This window comes from Micromesistius poutassou, assembly GCF_964030765.1.
Source record: "Micromesistius poutassou genome assembly, chromosome: 13".
NCBI classification, from domain to species: Eukaryota; Metazoa; Chordata; class Actinopteri; order Gadiformes; family Gadidae; genus Micromesistius; species Micromesistius poutassou.
This window is the reverse complement of record NC_140283.1, coordinates 3773721-3791284: the sequence shown is the minus strand read 5'-3', so window position 1 is coordinate 3791284 and position 17564 is coordinate 3773721. Positions and strand designations below refer to the sequence as shown.

The following is a 17564-nucleotide window of genomic DNA, read 5'->3' as shown; positions in this document are numbered from 1 at the left end:
CCCTCGCCCCCCACCCCCACCCCCCACACAGAGTGTCCCCCCCCCCCCTCAACATGTTGTGTGTTGTGCGTTCCTCAGGGATGTGGGGCTTCCACGACCGGGACCTGATGCTAAGGAAGTCCCTGTACGCCATGATGCAGAGCGGCACGGAGCAGGCCGCCCTGAAGCGGCGCTGGCGCTGGCAGCAGACGCAGCAGAACAAGGAGGTCAGTAGCGGCGTCCCGATGGATCTCCCATAATGCCGTTCACCCGCACACCTGACGCTTAGACTCTCAAAAGTATTCTGAGGAGAGCGCACGGTACACTCTAGCTGCTGAGGGCCCCGTGCCTCCTGGTCACTGAACTAGAGCACCCTGATGAGTAGCTTGGTCCTACCAGAATCTCATATTTCATTTCATTTGCGCAGAGAGTCTGGCCTTTCTCCATTGACAAACGTTAACTCACTTGAAGGGCGGGGTGTCTGTTGGAGTTTGAAACTATTAGATCTGCCCCAGTGCCGCTCTGGATCTGCCACAACCAATCGCTGACGTTTGACTACGACTCAAACCAGCGCACGACCTCAACGTCAACGTTCTCAGCCGCTCCCTCTGTTTGCTGATTGGACGGCCAAAAAATTGGCTGCAGAAAACCTGCAAAAATACCGCAAACCCAGACGTAGTACTGAAGGGAAATGAAAATCAAGTGGAAGTACGGAGGCGGGCGGAGCCAGGCTACCTGATGAGGATCCCGGAGGTCAAACGTTACTTTATGCGCTGTGCTCCACAGCCCGTTGTTGCGTTCTCGTTTGTTGCCTGCCTAACACAAGCCCGCTTTGAGTACTTCGCTGCACTGTGCCCGTCGTACGCCGCAGATGAAAATAAATCAGGGCGAGAGTGTTGACGTGAAGGTACAGAGCGCAGAGGAAGCTCTGGTCGTGAGGAGGGTTCTGATGTGTGGGTGTGCGGCGCGGGGTGTAAAATAACCTGCTCACTGGGGACGGACGGAGAAGAAGGAGGAGAAGAAGAAGAAGGAGAGATCTACAATAATAATAATAGGCGATGTGTGGGCGGGCTGCAGCACGTGCTCACACAATTTCCATTTTCCTTCCTGTGTGTTTGTGTGTGGGCGCCCGTGTGTGTGTGTGTGTGTGTGTGTGTGTGTGTGTGTGTGTGTGTGTGTGTGTGTGTGTGTGTGTGTGTGTGCAGTCGGGCCTGGTTTACACAGAGGAGGAGTGGGAGAGAGAGTGGAGCGAGCTGCTGAAGCTGGCCTCCAGTGAACCACGCACGCACCTCAGCAAGAGCGGAGCCACCAGCGGAGGGTGGGGAACTCTCTCTCGGTCGCCCCAAACGTCTTACCCCCCCAAAGCCAGAGTCAGGACACGGTCCTTGTCACACACACACACACACACATGCACACGCACACATGCACGCACAGACACACACACATGCACGCACAGACACACACATACATGCACACATGCACGCACAGACACACACACACATGCACACACATGCACAGACACACACCAGCACACACATGCACACACACACACGCACACGCACGCACGCACAGGCACACACAGGCATAAACACGCACATATGTAGACACACATACACATACACACACACACATACGCAGACACACACAAAGACACACATTCTTAGACACACACACATACTCAGACACACACACACACACACACACACACAGACGCACAGACACACACATACATGCAAACTTGCACACACACATATACACAGACACACGAACAGACAAACGAGCACACACACATGCACACACACACACACACATAAACAGACACACACACGCGTGTGTAGGTGTATCTAGTAGGACCCATCCAGCTAACAAAGGCATTGAGACCATTTGAGTTAATAAAGAAACAATGGACCAACAAAAATACTCAGACACCAACGTAACAACTGCATTGAGCCGGTTAAGCCACTTATACGCACCACTACTTGAAGGAAACATGAGTCCACTCTGTCAGACTGGCCAGCATTGTGTGCTATATCAGATTAAATGTCATGCGCTACCCCCTGCTGGTGCTCTCCGGTATTGCCGGTCTAGATGTGACTTACAGCAGCATGCCCTAAAGTGAGCGTGTTCAATCATGTGATTTTGTTTTTATTACTGTGGAATAATGTTAGGTTTATCTAAAGCCTGCGGCCATCGGTGGGAAATCTGCTTCTGCGTCTTCCTCCAATCCAGTAAAACTCTGGCTGTCGCTCACTGTTACCCATTAGCTAGTCACGCACACACACACACACACACACACACACACACACACACACACACACACACACACACACACACACACACACACACAGACCATACCCAGAGACTATTAGGGGTGTTGGACGGCCGGTGGAAGGGGAGCCATTAAAGGGGCGGGTGGGATCTGGATATCAACAGGCTCTTCATTACCGCCAATTTGGCAGCACGGCCGTTTATGTGTTTATGTGTTTACATGTTTACATGTACATGTTTGTGTTTAATTTACATGTTTATATGTATATGTTTGTGTTTAATTTACATGTTTACATGTATATGTTTATGTGTTTAATTTACATGTTTACGTGTATATGTTTATGTGTTTAATTTACATGTTTACGTGTATATGTTTATGTGTTTGTGTGTTTATGTGTTTGTGTGTTTGTGTGTTTGTGTTTCACGAGTTAATCGGCCCAGCTCGCTCTCTTTCTCGCTCGCTCTCTGGCGCTCTCGTCCATTGCTCTGTTTCTGTTCCGCTGGGATTTGCATAAATAGATGAGGGTTGTTTATAGTACGGGACGGTTTAGATACCAAACGATGAGGAACACTGAAGGATGAGGTACCGTTTCATAGCTAGTGGTTCGTAACAATTAAAGCAATTTTCTGGGAAATTCTCATAACAATTCAACGCAGTAGTCTGAAATTAAATAGTGTGTTTGTGTGTGTGTGTGTGTGTGTGTGTGTGTGTGTGTTTCTGTGAATGTGTGTGTGTGTGTGTGTGTGTGTGTGTGTCTCGCTGTGTGTGCCTGTGTGTGTTTGGGTGCATGCACAATATGTGTGTGTGTGTGTGTGTGTGTGTGTGCAGGGTGGATAACTCAGAGGAGCCGGTGTACGAGAGCCTGGAGGAGTTCCACGTGTTCGTCCTGGCCCACGTGCTGCGCAGGCCCATCGTGGTGGTGGCCGACACCATGCTGCGGGACTCCGGGGGCGAAGGTAGGCGCCGTCCATCGGCTCACAAGAAAACACGACCCCCCCACTAAATGAAGATGAAATGAACTCATAATCTATTGAGAACATGCCCGGGTTGTGGCCATTGTGAGACTTGTTTCAATACACCCTGAACTTCCTGTTTTGAAAAAAAAGGGAAAAAAGAATTTAAAAAGGGAATACTTGAAATGCTTGAAAACTCAGCGGGTTGTCCTCCGTGCTAGCCCTGCTAGACGCTACAGGAGCGGCCAAAAGACAACACAGCAGCAATGAGCTCAATAACGGTGTCTGCACTCTCACATTCATAAATCATCCGGTCCATTACTATCACGCTGCAGTGCTGTTAGCGCTGGTGTGGACGCAGTGTGGCTGTTAGCTCTCATTGAGACACTGTCTCTTGACTGGTGCCTGAAGAAGGACAGACAGAAGGACAGACATACATATAAAGACATATAAATATTGTTTATAATTTCCTGGCTGGGACAAACACCGGGTTGTCTTATCTTGTAAGATTGAATCAATTCAATATAATATTATATGTTGTGGAATGGACGTGTGGATGATGGCTGGTTTAAGCAGCCTCACCTGTTGACTGATTGACTGATTGACACTTCAGCCATCTCCACACACACACACACACACAGGGAAGACCTGGCACATGGCACCACGGTGCCCCTCCTGCTCAGCATCAACACACTGCTGGTTCAACCTGTGCACGTTGACTGCTCAATGCACAACAGGTGTGCAGCCTCACCCAGCCCCAATCAGACTGACTCAGGCCAGGTGAGGCTGCTTAAAGGTGACTATATTATACCACCAGGTGTGAGTGGGATTAGCCCTTACAAGCAGTTTTAAAAACCCTGGATAGATCAGTCTACCGGCCTACACAGCGGACTGTAGCAGACGTTGCTCATCTATCCGTCACACATCTAGGTGGACACGCCCACCTGTGATGTCAGAAGAGGCAGATTTTCAAAACGGCTTGTAAGGGCTAATCACACTCACACCTGGTGGTATAATAGGTCACCTTTAAATGGGTGATATCATGCTTATCTGAGCTAGAAAGTCCGAGCCAGGGGGAGTATTCGGGCTCACAGAGAAGGCCCCTCGATAAGAGCGTGAGACAGCTTGTTTACACTCAAACCTTACTTAACCGTAACACTGTGACGTCAGTGGGCGGAGCTGAAGTGCAGAAGTCCCGCCTCCCGGCTACCCGCTATGTTCACACCTTCTCGGGGGGTGGGAACTTGCAGACACACGTGCAAAGCGTTCGACCAATCGCAACCGAGTGGGCATGCTGACCAATCACAGCAGACTGGGCTACTCGGGAGGGGGGGTCTCAACACGACATGATACGAATCAGACCGTTTGTGAAAGATGCTGAAACTGGTTTTGCAGAAATGAACAGTGTGAGAATAATAATAAGGGGTATTTTTTTTAACACACAGGCACCATACAGGCACACAGGCATATGTAACCCTATTCTAGCAGTTCCCCCCAAATGCAAATTATTAACCCTAAAAAAATCATGATATTGGATCTTCTTTAAACCAGCCACCAGCCACACACACACACACACACACACACACACACACGAGTGTGGGTGTCACAGCACAAATACAGGGAAACAAAGACTGCTAAATGAGTGTATTGGAGAACCTCTAATAGAAGGCTCTGACGCGGACGTCTCATGTCGTACGTCCTCTGCAGCGTTCGCCCCCATCCCATTCGGGGGCCTGTACCTGCCCCTGGAGGTCACCCCCAGCCGCTGCCACTGCTCCCCGCTGGTGCTGGCCTACGACCAGGCCCACTTCTCTGCCCTGGTGTCCATGGAGCAGAGAGACCAGCAGCGGGAACAAGGTGACCAGAGAGGACACACCCACACACACGCACGCACGCACGCGACACACATGGACACGGACACGCGCGCGCACACGCACGCGCACGCACACACTGGACACACACAGACACAGACACTGGACACACACCAGACACACACACACACACACACACACACACACACACACACCGGACACACAGAAACAGACCCACACACACACACACACATACACACACACACACCGGACACACAGAAACAGACCCACACACACACACACACACACACACACACACACACACACACACACACACACACACTGGACACACACACACACACACACACACACACACACACATATACAGACACCTTTGAATTATTTATTTGAGTCCACCAAATTAAATTTAGTACAGAAAGGATTCAAATATTTCAGAGATAACAAGCTTTGATACTCAAGGATACAAGAAGCGTTGCCTGCGCCACACAGCGAGGCTGCCTGTCGTAGCTGAAGTAGAACAGAATTTGGCCTGTTTTTTTTTTACGTCTTGCTTTTGAGAGTCCTGCCAGTCCTGCCACTCACAGTCCTTAGTCCACTGACTGTGAGTTTGTGGACATGCCCCAAACTGCCAAAGATTAATACAGTCTAGTGATAAAAATTAAATTTGAAACTAAACAGAACTGTATACAAAATCAGCAGGTCAGAGGCCCAACGTTTTGCATGTCAAGCATATTGTGTGAGACGTGGGGACGACGTTGGTCAGTTGGTCCTTACACCTCAGCTTAGTTTGAGAGCAAGAGGAGCCAAAAGGCCGGTCCTGCTCCGGATGAATAATGCATCAGGCCGCAGTCTAATTACCTCTTATGCATTATTAAGGTAGGCCAGGCAGGGAATAGCCCCCACAGACAGACAGACAGACAGACAGACAGACAGACAGAGCCATCAGAGGTTGACCAGTGTTGGATGCACACTGCTGTGGTTTCTCAGTAAACGCGTGGTTTGAATCTAGTCCTCGACCAAAAAGCGTGCAGGGGCTTTAGATGACCTTGCATTTCGCATTAAAATGAAATATGTGGTGCCTTTTATAGAGTGCATTAGTTCCATGCCCCGGTCTGTTATCCTATCCTCCAGGGAGGGCTGTGAACTGCTGGCTATTTGGAATTTTTACTTTCCTGTTGGGAAGGCATTGCCAGGCCTGAGGTCTCCCGGAGCCCTCACAAGGAGTTCCTTAAAGGGTGACAAACAGACTGCGTCTCCTTGACAACCAGCCTCGGTAGTCACAGCACCTCTCTGTATCTTCCTCTCTGGGCGGAACACCCTGGTCATTTGTGTCAGGAACTGGCCCTCTCTCTCTCTCTCTCTCTCTCTCTCTCTCTCTCTCTCTCTCTCTCTCTCTCTCTCTCTCTCTCTCCCTCTCCCCCCCCCCCCCCCCCCCTCTCTCTCTCTCTCTCTCTCTCTCTCTCTCTCTCTCTCTCTCCCCCTCTCTCTCTCTCTCTCTCACTCTCCCCCCCCTCTCTCTCTCTCTCTCTCCCTCTCCCTCGCTCTCTCTGTTTGTCTTTGTCTGCTTTTCCTGCTGTCTCTGGGCCCGGATAAAGTGCTATTCTTGGCCTACAGACACAGACCTAGTAATTATATCTGGGTACAACCACTTAGAACCATTATCAAGAACACAGACGTTTAAACCATCTGACAACCAACCATCCATCCAGCCAGCCAACCAGTCACCCACCCAGCCAGTCAGTCAGCCTCTATACAAAAGTCGTACATTGCTCTGCTCTTCACCGGGGATTTACTTCACTAAGGGCAATTCTTAGTTCCACCACAAGATGGCGCATGCGGCCAACAGAAACCAGCAGTCCCTGTATCACAAAGTCGGTGCGTAACCCGCTACTTCATCTCTGGTACATGATGTTCCTTGCCGGAGTAGAGAACATTTTGTCTGCAGTCACCTCCCTTATGTGTATACAGTACCATGCACTGCCTCATCACAGGCATTTGCAGATTCATAATCAGACGCAGATCATCGCATCATAGCATATCATCACAGCATCATTGTGTGTTAAGGCATACCTTAATGTCTAGACTTACACAATACGGTGCACCCTGCTGGGGGCATCCTCAATCTCAACACCGTTCTCATCCCACTCTGGTAGTTTGACCACCGAAACAGGTGTCCCCCCCCCCCCCCCCCGAAACCACACCAAGACGTCTCCCCCTCCTCCAGTCCACCCCTCGGAGCGGAGAGAGAGATACACTCCCTGTTCCCGGCCCGACCACACTGTGTTCCCCCCCAGCCCCGCTCCACGGTGTGGTATTGGTGTGTGTTCAGGTGCCAGGCCGCTGGAACACACTGGCCCTGTATTCAGCTCAATGGGTGGATAGATTATAGGAGCCCCTTCGCGGTAACCCGAGTCCACTGACACATCACGCCACCCGCTCTTTGATGGTGGTCCGCCGCCGGTGAACCCGCCACGCAGGGAAGGGCTAAGAAAATCCCTGGATTTTCTCCTTTTTTTTCTGAAGAATGAAGACTTTCTTTCTCTTTCAAATTCTGCATTTCTAAGCAGGTTTTTTTTTTTTTTTTTTTTCCTCCTCGGGGGCGCAGAGTTTGTTTTGGTTCCTGGACGGTATGTCTGGTGAGTCTTGCACCGAGCTGAACCTAAACCAGGGCTCGCGTTTCTGTCGGGGGAGCCGACTTGCTCGCCCACCTTGCAGTTAGTGTGATAATGAGCGGTGCTCATCGCCGCTGCCCCGGCTCACTCCAGCCTGGGGTTTAACAACGTGTTGTAAGCGGGACCAGCCCTACAGAAAGATGGGGGTATATCCCATCATGAGCAACAGTGGTATTTAAAGAAAAGACCACCTACGCACCTATGCACCTACACAACATGGCAAAGCCCATGCAGCACCTTTTGGTTTCGTAGTCCTGTATCTCCGTACGCAAAGGCATGAGGGGAGCAACTGTAAATGGAATCAATGTGGTGATCCACTGTGTGTATAAACACGGTTTGGGGTTCTTTTTCAGGTATTATTTCACTGCAGTTCCCATGCCAGTAAACACTGTGTTCACGCAGTAGAAAACGTGTGGGGCAAAAGAAAACATGTGCTTGGTTCCACGTCCTGCGGTTTGCTGTGGTGATTTGTGGCCCTCTTAGTCTGCAGCTGTGCAGAGGGGCCCGACGTCAGGAATTCAAACGCGTCTGAAGGTTACGACGTCGGACTCGTTGTGGTCAAAGGAGCAATCAATCGACATAAGTGCCGTCCTAATCCGCAAACTAATTTTCCACAGCTGCTCACTGAGACGAGAGGTTAATGTCCCGACCGTCGTTCTGGTGCTCCAGCCCTCCACATCCACCGGCCTCCGTCGACGGCTCACTCGCTTCACAACCCAGGAATGTCCTGATATCATTTGCACACATGCGTTTCAATCTGCGGTTAAGCGTGGGGACAGGGAGGGGCGGGGGGGGGCGGTTGGGTTCAAGCGGACCCCACCCAGTAGCACTGGGGGGGGCGCATCTCCGGAGACTCCATTGTCTCTCGGCGGGCCTCACAGTCTGACCTCAGACTGGCCCGCTGTGCTCCGGTGACACCGGCGATCGCTTTTTCACATGGAATCTGATTATCACTCTTGCACCAAACGAAACTCCGGGGGAGATCCAATGACAGAGACGCCGCGGACCGCCTGACCGGGGGAGACACAGAGCGTCGTGCCGGCTGATTTCGTTGTCTAACATACCTTGTGTCTGTGGTACAGTACAGTCAGACACGGGCCAAGAGCAATCATGACATGCTCCGGGTTGAGTTGAGTTGAGCTGAGCTCTCTCGCGCGCCATTGGAGCCCTGCCCAGCACAATGAGAGCGAGAGATAGAGCGAGGGAGCAGAGATAAGGGAAGCCGAATCTGATAGCCTTCTAGCTCAGCCAGCCTGGAACGAGGAGGGGCCGCGGCTCTCTGCAGTGAGTCCCTCCTCTACACAGAGCGCCGCGGAGGAGCAGCCTATTGGCAGGGCGGCTAAAGCAGGAAGGAGGCTGCACGCTCCATCTGGGACTGACAGTGAGGGCTGGAATGTCCTGGGCCTGAACAGGCTGGGCGTCTGCTGTCACCAGGAAAAACATCCCCCACCGCCACCCCACACACACACACACTCACACACACTCACACTCACACCGTCCCCACACCACCCATCCTATAGGGGGGGGAGCCTTCAGGTGGAACAAGTGGAGGGAGGGAGAGCGGTGGGGGAGCACACATCGAGCCACTTTACACACACACATACATATACACATACACTTACACATATACATATACATACACACATACACACATACAGATACAGTACATACACACACACACACACACACACACACACACACACACATTTCAGTGCTTATACTGTCCAACTGAACTGTAAATGTGAGTCTGTGCTAGGTACATACACACACATACACACACACACACACACACACACACACACACACACACACACATTTCAGTGCTCATACTGTCCAACTGAACTGTAAATGTGAGTCTGTGCTAGGTCAGCATGCTACCGTTGTTGGCTGGGTGCTCAGGGTCTACTAAGGACCACAGTAGTAGACTGTAGTAGACCCTGAGCTAGCGCATACCATACGTGACTCACTTGGATCACTCTTTCAGACAAATGTACAATGTGGACTCAAGACATGCCAGTTGTGGATGTGTTGATATGGAGCTCTTTCAACTGAGGCATTCAAAGCACTAATGTTTGGAGGGCTGCCATGAGTTTCTAGCCATTAGGATTGCCACTGCATTAAAAGTGGTTTCAGACGGCGATAACTCATAATTTTATTGTGATAAGATGACAGGCATATGGGTGCAAGATATTTGGCCTCGGTTTTGTTTTGCTGTGCAATGGAATCCAACTCTGTCTTCCTTTGTAACATGGTCAGCATGGTCGCTGTGTACTATATAGAGATGACCACTTTTGTCCGACTGAACTAAAATGCTGATGTCTTTTTTTCTTTTAGCCATTGTTCCCCTGACGGACTCGGAGCACAAGTTGCTTGCCCTCCATTACGCTGTGGACCCGGGCAGAGACTGGGTCTGGGGAAGCGATGACACTGACAAGACCAAGCTAGCCAAGTATGTCCTGGTTGGCTGCTATGGTGTGCTACTAGTATAACTACTGCTAGTTGTATTACTAATAGCAGTTACTGCTACTGGTATTACTAACGCTGGTAGGGTGCTGTCCACCAAAACCAGTCCACGGAACGAGTCTTTCCAGAACAAACCGGTTTTGGTCGATCTGAGCAGGGTAAAAAAGGGAAAGACAGTTTGAGAGCGTATTGGAAGTCATGTGAGTGATTCTGTCTCCGGAATCTGCTCACTCCAACTGAATTCCTTTGTGTTGGCCTCTGACTTTATTGCGTTTATGTAAGAAACGGTGTGTGTTTCACATTCCTTTCTGTCACACCTACCAATTAGTTTGGCCTCCTTAACTATTGAATAGATATTTTCCAAAGTACTTCAAATGAGACATCTGACAGTTTTCAGTACACGTTGTTTGTAGGACAAGGAGCCAATGACTTCATTAGTAAATATGGATTAACCTTCAAAGTAACTGTACATGCCTCAAAGGTAGGCCAGGCAATTCTGAGAACCCAGCCAGAGTAAGCTTGATTTTAAACCAACCGATATAATCCCGGGCCTCCCTCCCGTGACTAGCTTTAGAGCTTAGCAATAGATCTGCCCAGCCTTGTGGAAGACTCTGGTCATGCACGATGAGCGCACGGGTGGAATGCTCGTGGGTAGGCGGGTCTGTATCTAGACAAACAGGTAAGCCATCCAATTATGTCATTCGGGCTGAATGACATGACTGTGTTGGCTCATCCTCCGACAGAGTTATAGATATAGATTTTTTTTTTCTTTGCCAGAGCATTTGATTTATTCATTGCTGTTGAGATGTTCACAGAATCTCAACAAATGCTACAAAAAATGCTTCTGAAATATATTGCGCGCCTTACCTAATCAGTAACTGACTTTATTTAATAGTTATTACATCTTCTTGCAGGCTCATTCTGTCTCTGGAGGCTAAACTGAATCTGCTGCACAACTACATGAATGTAACCTGGATCCGAATCCCATCAGAAACAAGGGTAACCTTTAATCCACCGATACATAACGGGTTCAGTAAATAAACATGAACTTAAACTAGGGCAGTGGGGACTGCATTCGTGTGTGAGTCTATGAATCATACAAATCAAAATGTCTGTATGTTGATGTTATTCGTAGGCTCCTCTTGCTCAGCCAGAGTCTCCCACCGCCTCGGCAGGCGAGGACGTCCGGTCTCTGGCTGAGTCCATCGACTCGGACCGGGAGTCCGTGGGCAGCAACTCCAACATCAACACCGGCAAGCCCGACAAGGACAAGGACAAACAGCGCAAGGACAAAGAGCGAAACCGGGCCGACTCCGTGGCCAACAAGCTGGGCAGCTTCAGCAAGACCCTCGGCATCAAGTTAAAAAAGAACATGGGCGGCCTGGGCGGCCTGGTGCACGGCAAGATGAACAAATCCAACTCGGGCCCCGGGCGGACCGGGGACAACGGGGCCGGGGAGAAGGTGAAGAAGAGGGAGCCCAAGAGTGGCAAGGCCGGCAAGGAGGAGTCCGGCCAGTCCACCAGCTCCACGTCCTCAGAGAAGGTCACCAGTCCCTCCCCCACGGACGGAGAGAAGGCCTCCAGCACCTCCCCCACCGAGAGGCCGGACGGCGCGGGGAAGATCCTGGGGGACAGGACGCCGGAGAGCTGGAGGTACAGCACCGACGTCACGCTCAGCGTCAACATCCTGAGGGCCGCCATGCAGGGCGAGCGCAAGTTCATCTTCGCCGGGCTGCTGCTGACCAGCCACCGGCACCAGTTCCATGAGGAGATGATCAGCTACTACCTGAGCAACGCCCAGGAGCGCTTCAGCCAGGAGCAGGAGCAGAAGAAGGACGAGGAGAAGAAGCCGGGCCCGGTGGGGAAGAAGGTGGACCAGGAGGACGCCATCGCCCAGAAGGAGAGAGTAGACACCTCGCCTCCGGTCAGCTGTTCTCCAATCCTGCCGCCGCACAGGCAGACCCACAGCCACAGCCAAAGCTCACAGCCATTACTGGGCCCCAAGGTGCAGGGCCGGGACAGCCCCACTCCTCTGGTGCCCTCCGTCCCCGTCTCTGAGCCCCCTCTCCCCACGCCGCCCGTCACCCAGCGGGTGTGTCACCCGGCCCCTGTTCCGCTCCCCAGCTACCCCTCCCCGAGCCTGGAGGCCAAGAGACCCGGGTCCATCCCCGTGTCCGCCCATTACAGCCATACGCCTCCCGTCCAGAGGCACAGCGTCATCCACCTGCGGGACGTCAACGTGCAGTCGTCCCGCTACCGCGAGAACCCCTGCAAGCCCGGGGGGCCGGCGGGCTCCCTGAAAACATGCGCCACGTACCCCCAGCAGAACCGAACGCTGTCCTCCCAGAGCTACAGCCCGGCACGCCTGTCGGGGGTCCGCACCGTCAGCACTGTCGACAGCCTGGCGTACAACCTGCCAGCCGAGCACAAGTCCCACACCTACACCAACGGCTTCAACGCGGGCGACGTCCGCGACTGCCTGGAGTTCGCCGACGAGGAGGACCCCTCCCCCCGCTCCCGGCTCGGCCACGACAGGGCGGGCGGCCCGGCCCCCGGGGGGTCCTACCTGTACTGTTTCCCTCAGCGTCGGTGCAAGAGGGACGACTGCTCTTTCTACGGCAGGCCGGAGACGGATCACTACTGCTCCTACTGCTACAGAGAGGACGTGAGGCGCAAGGAGAGGGAGAGCAAGGCGTACCGGCCCACCGCGTAGCCACCGCCGGCGCCAGGCCGGGCCTCACGAAGACCACGGGAGACAAGGGGACAGACAATGCCATCTGCACTCAGCATTCAGTGTAGGCTGATGGCACCAATCGTACCACTCTGTTGAACACCACTCCTGTGTGCACCCTTGGTTACCCTCTCTCGTTGCTGAAGAATAGTTCTTAATTACAGGGTATGGAGAACTGCAAACAGTGAGCACCTTTGGCCAGATATTGTGCTACTTGTGTTTTCCGTCACGTTAAATGTGCTAATTTACTTGTTTTAGAGTAAAAGCCATCTATCGTCGTGGTCCATGTTGTGTATGTGAGGGAGGGAAACACACATTTTAACGAATGCAAGTCATTTGATGTTTTTTTTTAAGGAGAGAGAATGGCTCGGCGGTTGGATCGGTTTCGAATGCTATACTTTTGATCAGTTCTTCAAAATGTATTTGTGGGAATTACTATAGGTGTTTTGAAATCAAAAGAGAAACAACGAGAGGTGTTGAACTTGAAGCAATAACTTGGTGTTTTTTGCTACACCTCTTCCAATTTTGTCTATGCACCGATGATAGCTACTGTAAATTAACTCTGTCTTGTACATGGTTAAGGGTCGTCACAGTGTGCTTTTGTTAACAAACGTGCAGTGCAGGAACATACACGCATAGAACCTATTGATATTAGCGCTTAAATAAGACCTACTGTAAAGCTGTTTCATTTGTGAAATATACCTACACCTTTGCTTTTTATGCGGCAAGGGAATATTTCCAAAGTGTCTGAATTGGAGTCGCAGCATTGTGTGAAATACCATGAAGATTCCTGCACTTGGCAACACTCCTAGATATCACAAGCACTGCCAAATCGGCTTCCTTAGAAAGTCGCCAATGGCGGTCATAAATTGCAGGCTAGACATGATGTGCCAAAAGACAAATAATATGCATTGGATCAATTGGTACTTAGATGTTTGGTGTTTGTGGCGTGTCCCCTGAAACCAACTGCAAACCACTGCTAACTTTCTTGGTGTGAAACACGGTGGGATGTCCGAGCAAGCCAAAGCCGTTCTGTCTGAAACGTAGTTCTGTGTCACATTCCCCACACCCCAACACTGTGCCCAAACACACGACGAGCGCCGTCGCGGCCGAGACCGCCGGTGCCGCCCGTGTCGCCGGTCCGGGCGTGACGCTGTGTGTTCCCACGCAGACACCGGAGGCCGTTCGAAAGCACCTGCCGCTGGAGAGCACCTCGAGCCTTTGTGACATCATTAGTGCTTTAACCAATCAGTGGGCGTCAAACCCCTCCCCCCCCCCCTTCCCCCGGGCCTCCCAAGTGCTTTTCCGTTTTTGTTTTTCCGTTCTTTTCTCCGCTTATTCCCGTTACTCCCGGTAAAAAAGTTGTGTTTGTACCGTGCTGTTCGTTTTGGTGACGCCTGGATGGTTCCGCCCCGCTGTCCTCCGCTGAGTGTCCCTCCTGGCCAAGGATGTCCACTGCCTGTCTCGGTTCTCCTCTGTGTTCGTAGGTCACCCCCACGTGACGGGCGTCATGGACTCTCCCCATGTTAGACGTCTTAAGATATGATTTTGTATTTTGTTTTATTTTCAACGTTTTACACACCTTAAAATGGTTTATTTGCACATTAGGTACAAATGTTAAATTATAATAAAATGTTCTATCGTTCCAACTGTTGGGTGTGTCTGTTTACAATATGGGTACAATAGTTAACCATTACTTAACATTAGTTAATGCAGTAGTAAGCATTAACTAACAATTAACAGTTAAATAAAAGTGAGCTAATGGCTAAGTAATCATTTACTAATGGTGGACATGTGTACATGTTTACTCACTGACACAGCACTCTCCTGGTTCCAGTCCTACCTCTCAAACAGAAAACAATTCATCACTCTGAAAGGCTTCAACTCCATCACAGCAGCAGTTAACCATGGTGTGCCCCAGGGGTCTGTCCTCGGTCCCCTTCTCTTCACCATCTATATGCTCCCCCTAGGCCAAATCATCCGTAACCATGGACTCAGCTTTCACTGCTATGCTGATGACACTCAAATGTACATCAGCACCAACCCCTCTTCTCAGCTCCCAGCCATTCAACTAAACAACAGCCTGCCTACAGGAAATTAAAATGTGGATGACCTCTAACCTCCTGAAATTCAATAGCAGCAAAACAGAGCTCATGGTGGTGGCCCCAGCACCACTGCTCAAGAAGGTTGGAGATTTTGCCCTGGTCATAGATGGCTGTTCCACCTCCCCATCACTCTTCTCTTTGACCTACCCTCCTTAACACTCCCTGAAACCCCACCCCATCCCCCCATTCCCACTCTTGTTAAGCAACCTTGGGTAACTTGGTGTTCATGTTAACTACAATATGAATGTATACATTATTTAATAGTGTTAGGGTTAACCGTAACCTGTTACTCGTGAGTAAAAAATTAGATTTTTACTACTCAGTTTGCTGAAGGAAAATTTGTCAGTTTAATACTAACATTTGGCTAACCAAAACAGCCAACGGCTATAGCTTTGTACTGGCTTGGCGGGAGGTCCTGATTATGAATGAAGTTGATACTTCACATCAAGGACAATTAGATTAGTTAGTTAATGGGGATTTAACTTTGAATCAACAACCTTTCATATTATGTTTACTTTTCCATAAAACATCATCAACAGGAGCCTCATATTCCGTTCGACTGTATACACGTTTCATACAAAACCTTTAGTTTCTGCGCTGTTCATTTTCCACCACATATCGCTGTCTGGTTGGCTAGCTCTCGCTATAGCTGTAGCCGTACTGTGCCACTGAACAGAGTCCCTCTGTTGGCCTGTCATGTGTGTGAGATGAATTCCATGTTATTTGGGGGAGTCTTGTGACAAGAGGCTGGTAGTGGAGGCAGTGTCTGGGTCAGGAGAAATTCATTCCTCATGCTTCAGATCACCATTACAGTAGATTAGTACATTACTCCTAGTTGCTATGCCCATGTGGGCCTACAGACTATTAGGCCTACGATCTACAGACTACTACAGCTTGTAATGCTTATGATGCTATAATCGCTCAGTATGTTAGCTTAAGGAGACATGATAAAGAAGCTCCTCTTTGATGAATAGTCACGTCTAAAGGTCATAACAAGGTCAAATGTTCTCCTCTTGCAGACCCGTTTCAGAAATCTCCAGACCTGAGGGACGTTGCAGACAGAAACGTGTGCGTCTGCGTGCTTTCAATACAGCATTGTGTTTGCGGGCTTCTCTAACAACAACAGGAAATTACATTAATCATATTTTGCACACATTGAACTCATTTCCCAATCAAGGCCAAGCACGTTTATTTTCTTTTGTACTGCATTTCCGATCGTGATAATCAGCAGGGAGGCAATTACTTCACACATCATGAATTCATTTAAACTTTCCCGTTCATCAACGGCCCAACAATGAAGAAAAGTACAAATGACGAGGACTACCATTCGTCCCACTTTCATTAGCCTGTGGGTTTATAGTATATGTTACACTACACTTACAGATCACAGGCCTACAGATGCCGTTGAAGCAGGATTTCCTCTTCCTTGATCTCCCACGCACACCTACACACATGCACAGAAGAATCGATCCACGCACCCGTACACCTACACACCCACACCAGCCTGTCGTTGTGTGGTGCCAGCCTCCATAGTTGTGTCTGTGTGTGTGTGTGTGTGTGTGTGTGGGAGGTGTGTGTGGGGGGGGGGGGGGCAGCGCTGCAGCTCTGTTCTCAGGAGTGGGCGGCGGCATCACATGGCCCACTGCCTGGTTCTGTGGAGACTGGGAGGGGGATGAGAAGGAAGAAAGAGTGCAGGTAATAGTAGAGGGGGGCTTCTGTGTGGAGAGGGGGGTCACCCCTTGAGATGAGCCTGATACTACTGTGAGTCAGTCTCAACACGCACGCACACACACACACACACACACACTCACACTCACACGTAGAGTGAAAGTTTTCCTGAAACACCTACTGCTCAGAGCGTCTCTCACCCACCCACCTACACCTCCGTCTCCGTTCTTATTTAGCTCCCGCTCTGATAAACGTGTGAATCTCTCCCTCGCTTATGTAACTCTAGCGGGATACCACCGTGCTCGGTGCTCGGAATGGGCAAAAGGAAAGAGTGACTGATCCTTCTTCTCCTGCTCGGTCTCCCCTCCCCCTCCCCCACCCACCCCCTGCGTGCCCACATCCTCCTCTGAACCACAGCTCCAGTGTTGGCTGCCCCCCCCCCCCCCCCCCTCAGATGTCCCTTCCTGCCCGGCGTCCTCAGAGTCTACGCAGCACGACCACGGGGGAGGAGAGAGACGAGGAAGGAGGTTCACAGCCAGAGCACAAGGGATTGCAATGTCCTCACCCACAAGTTCCGCGTAAACACAGGGGGGTAATGATGCGGCACACGCATCAGCGTATGCTAAGCCGTTGGCCGGCCACAGCGCACGATTGTTGAATCATTTATATGAGCCGTCATTGTTCACGTGTGGAGGATGAAAGGGAAGAAAAAAAAAAGAGGCACTGTTGTAAGTTTAAAAGATTTTAGTTTGGATACATGGAAAGCTGAGAATATTAGAAAGCGTGACTTTGATATTGAACATCCTGCCCACAGTTGCCCGAGCGTACGAGACATGCTGTTTCCTTTCATGGGTCCGGGCTTAGAGGCTGTGTCGCACTGACAGCACACCAA

General features: G+C 50.6%; 1 protein-coding gene across 2 annotated transcripts in view; it reads left to right on the top strand.

The window, feature by feature from the left end:
* Nucleotides 1–14538, top strand: part of otud7a (OTU deubiquitinase 7A) — a 22048-nt gene extending 7510 nt beyond the window's left edge. For both annotated transcript variants that reach the window (XM_084477694.1, XM_084477695.1), the window contains 7 exons: nucleotides 79–206; nucleotides 1185–1297; nucleotides 3077–3204; nucleotides 4909–5058; nucleotides 10040–10154; nucleotides 11083–11167; nucleotides 11304–14538. In XM_084477694.1, coding sequence (XP_084333820.1) covers nucleotides 79–206; nucleotides 1185–1297; nucleotides 3077–3204; nucleotides 4909–5058; nucleotides 10040–10154; nucleotides 11083–11167; nucleotides 11304–12881 — 2297 coding nt within the window. In that variant the 3' untranslated portion in view covers nucleotides 12882–14538. The remainder of the gene's footprint in view (nucleotides 1–78; nucleotides 207–1184; nucleotides 1298–3076; nucleotides 3205–4908; nucleotides 5059–10039; nucleotides 10155–11082; nucleotides 11168–11303) is intronic.
* The last annotated feature ends 3026 nt before the right edge of the window (nucleotides 14539–17564 follow it).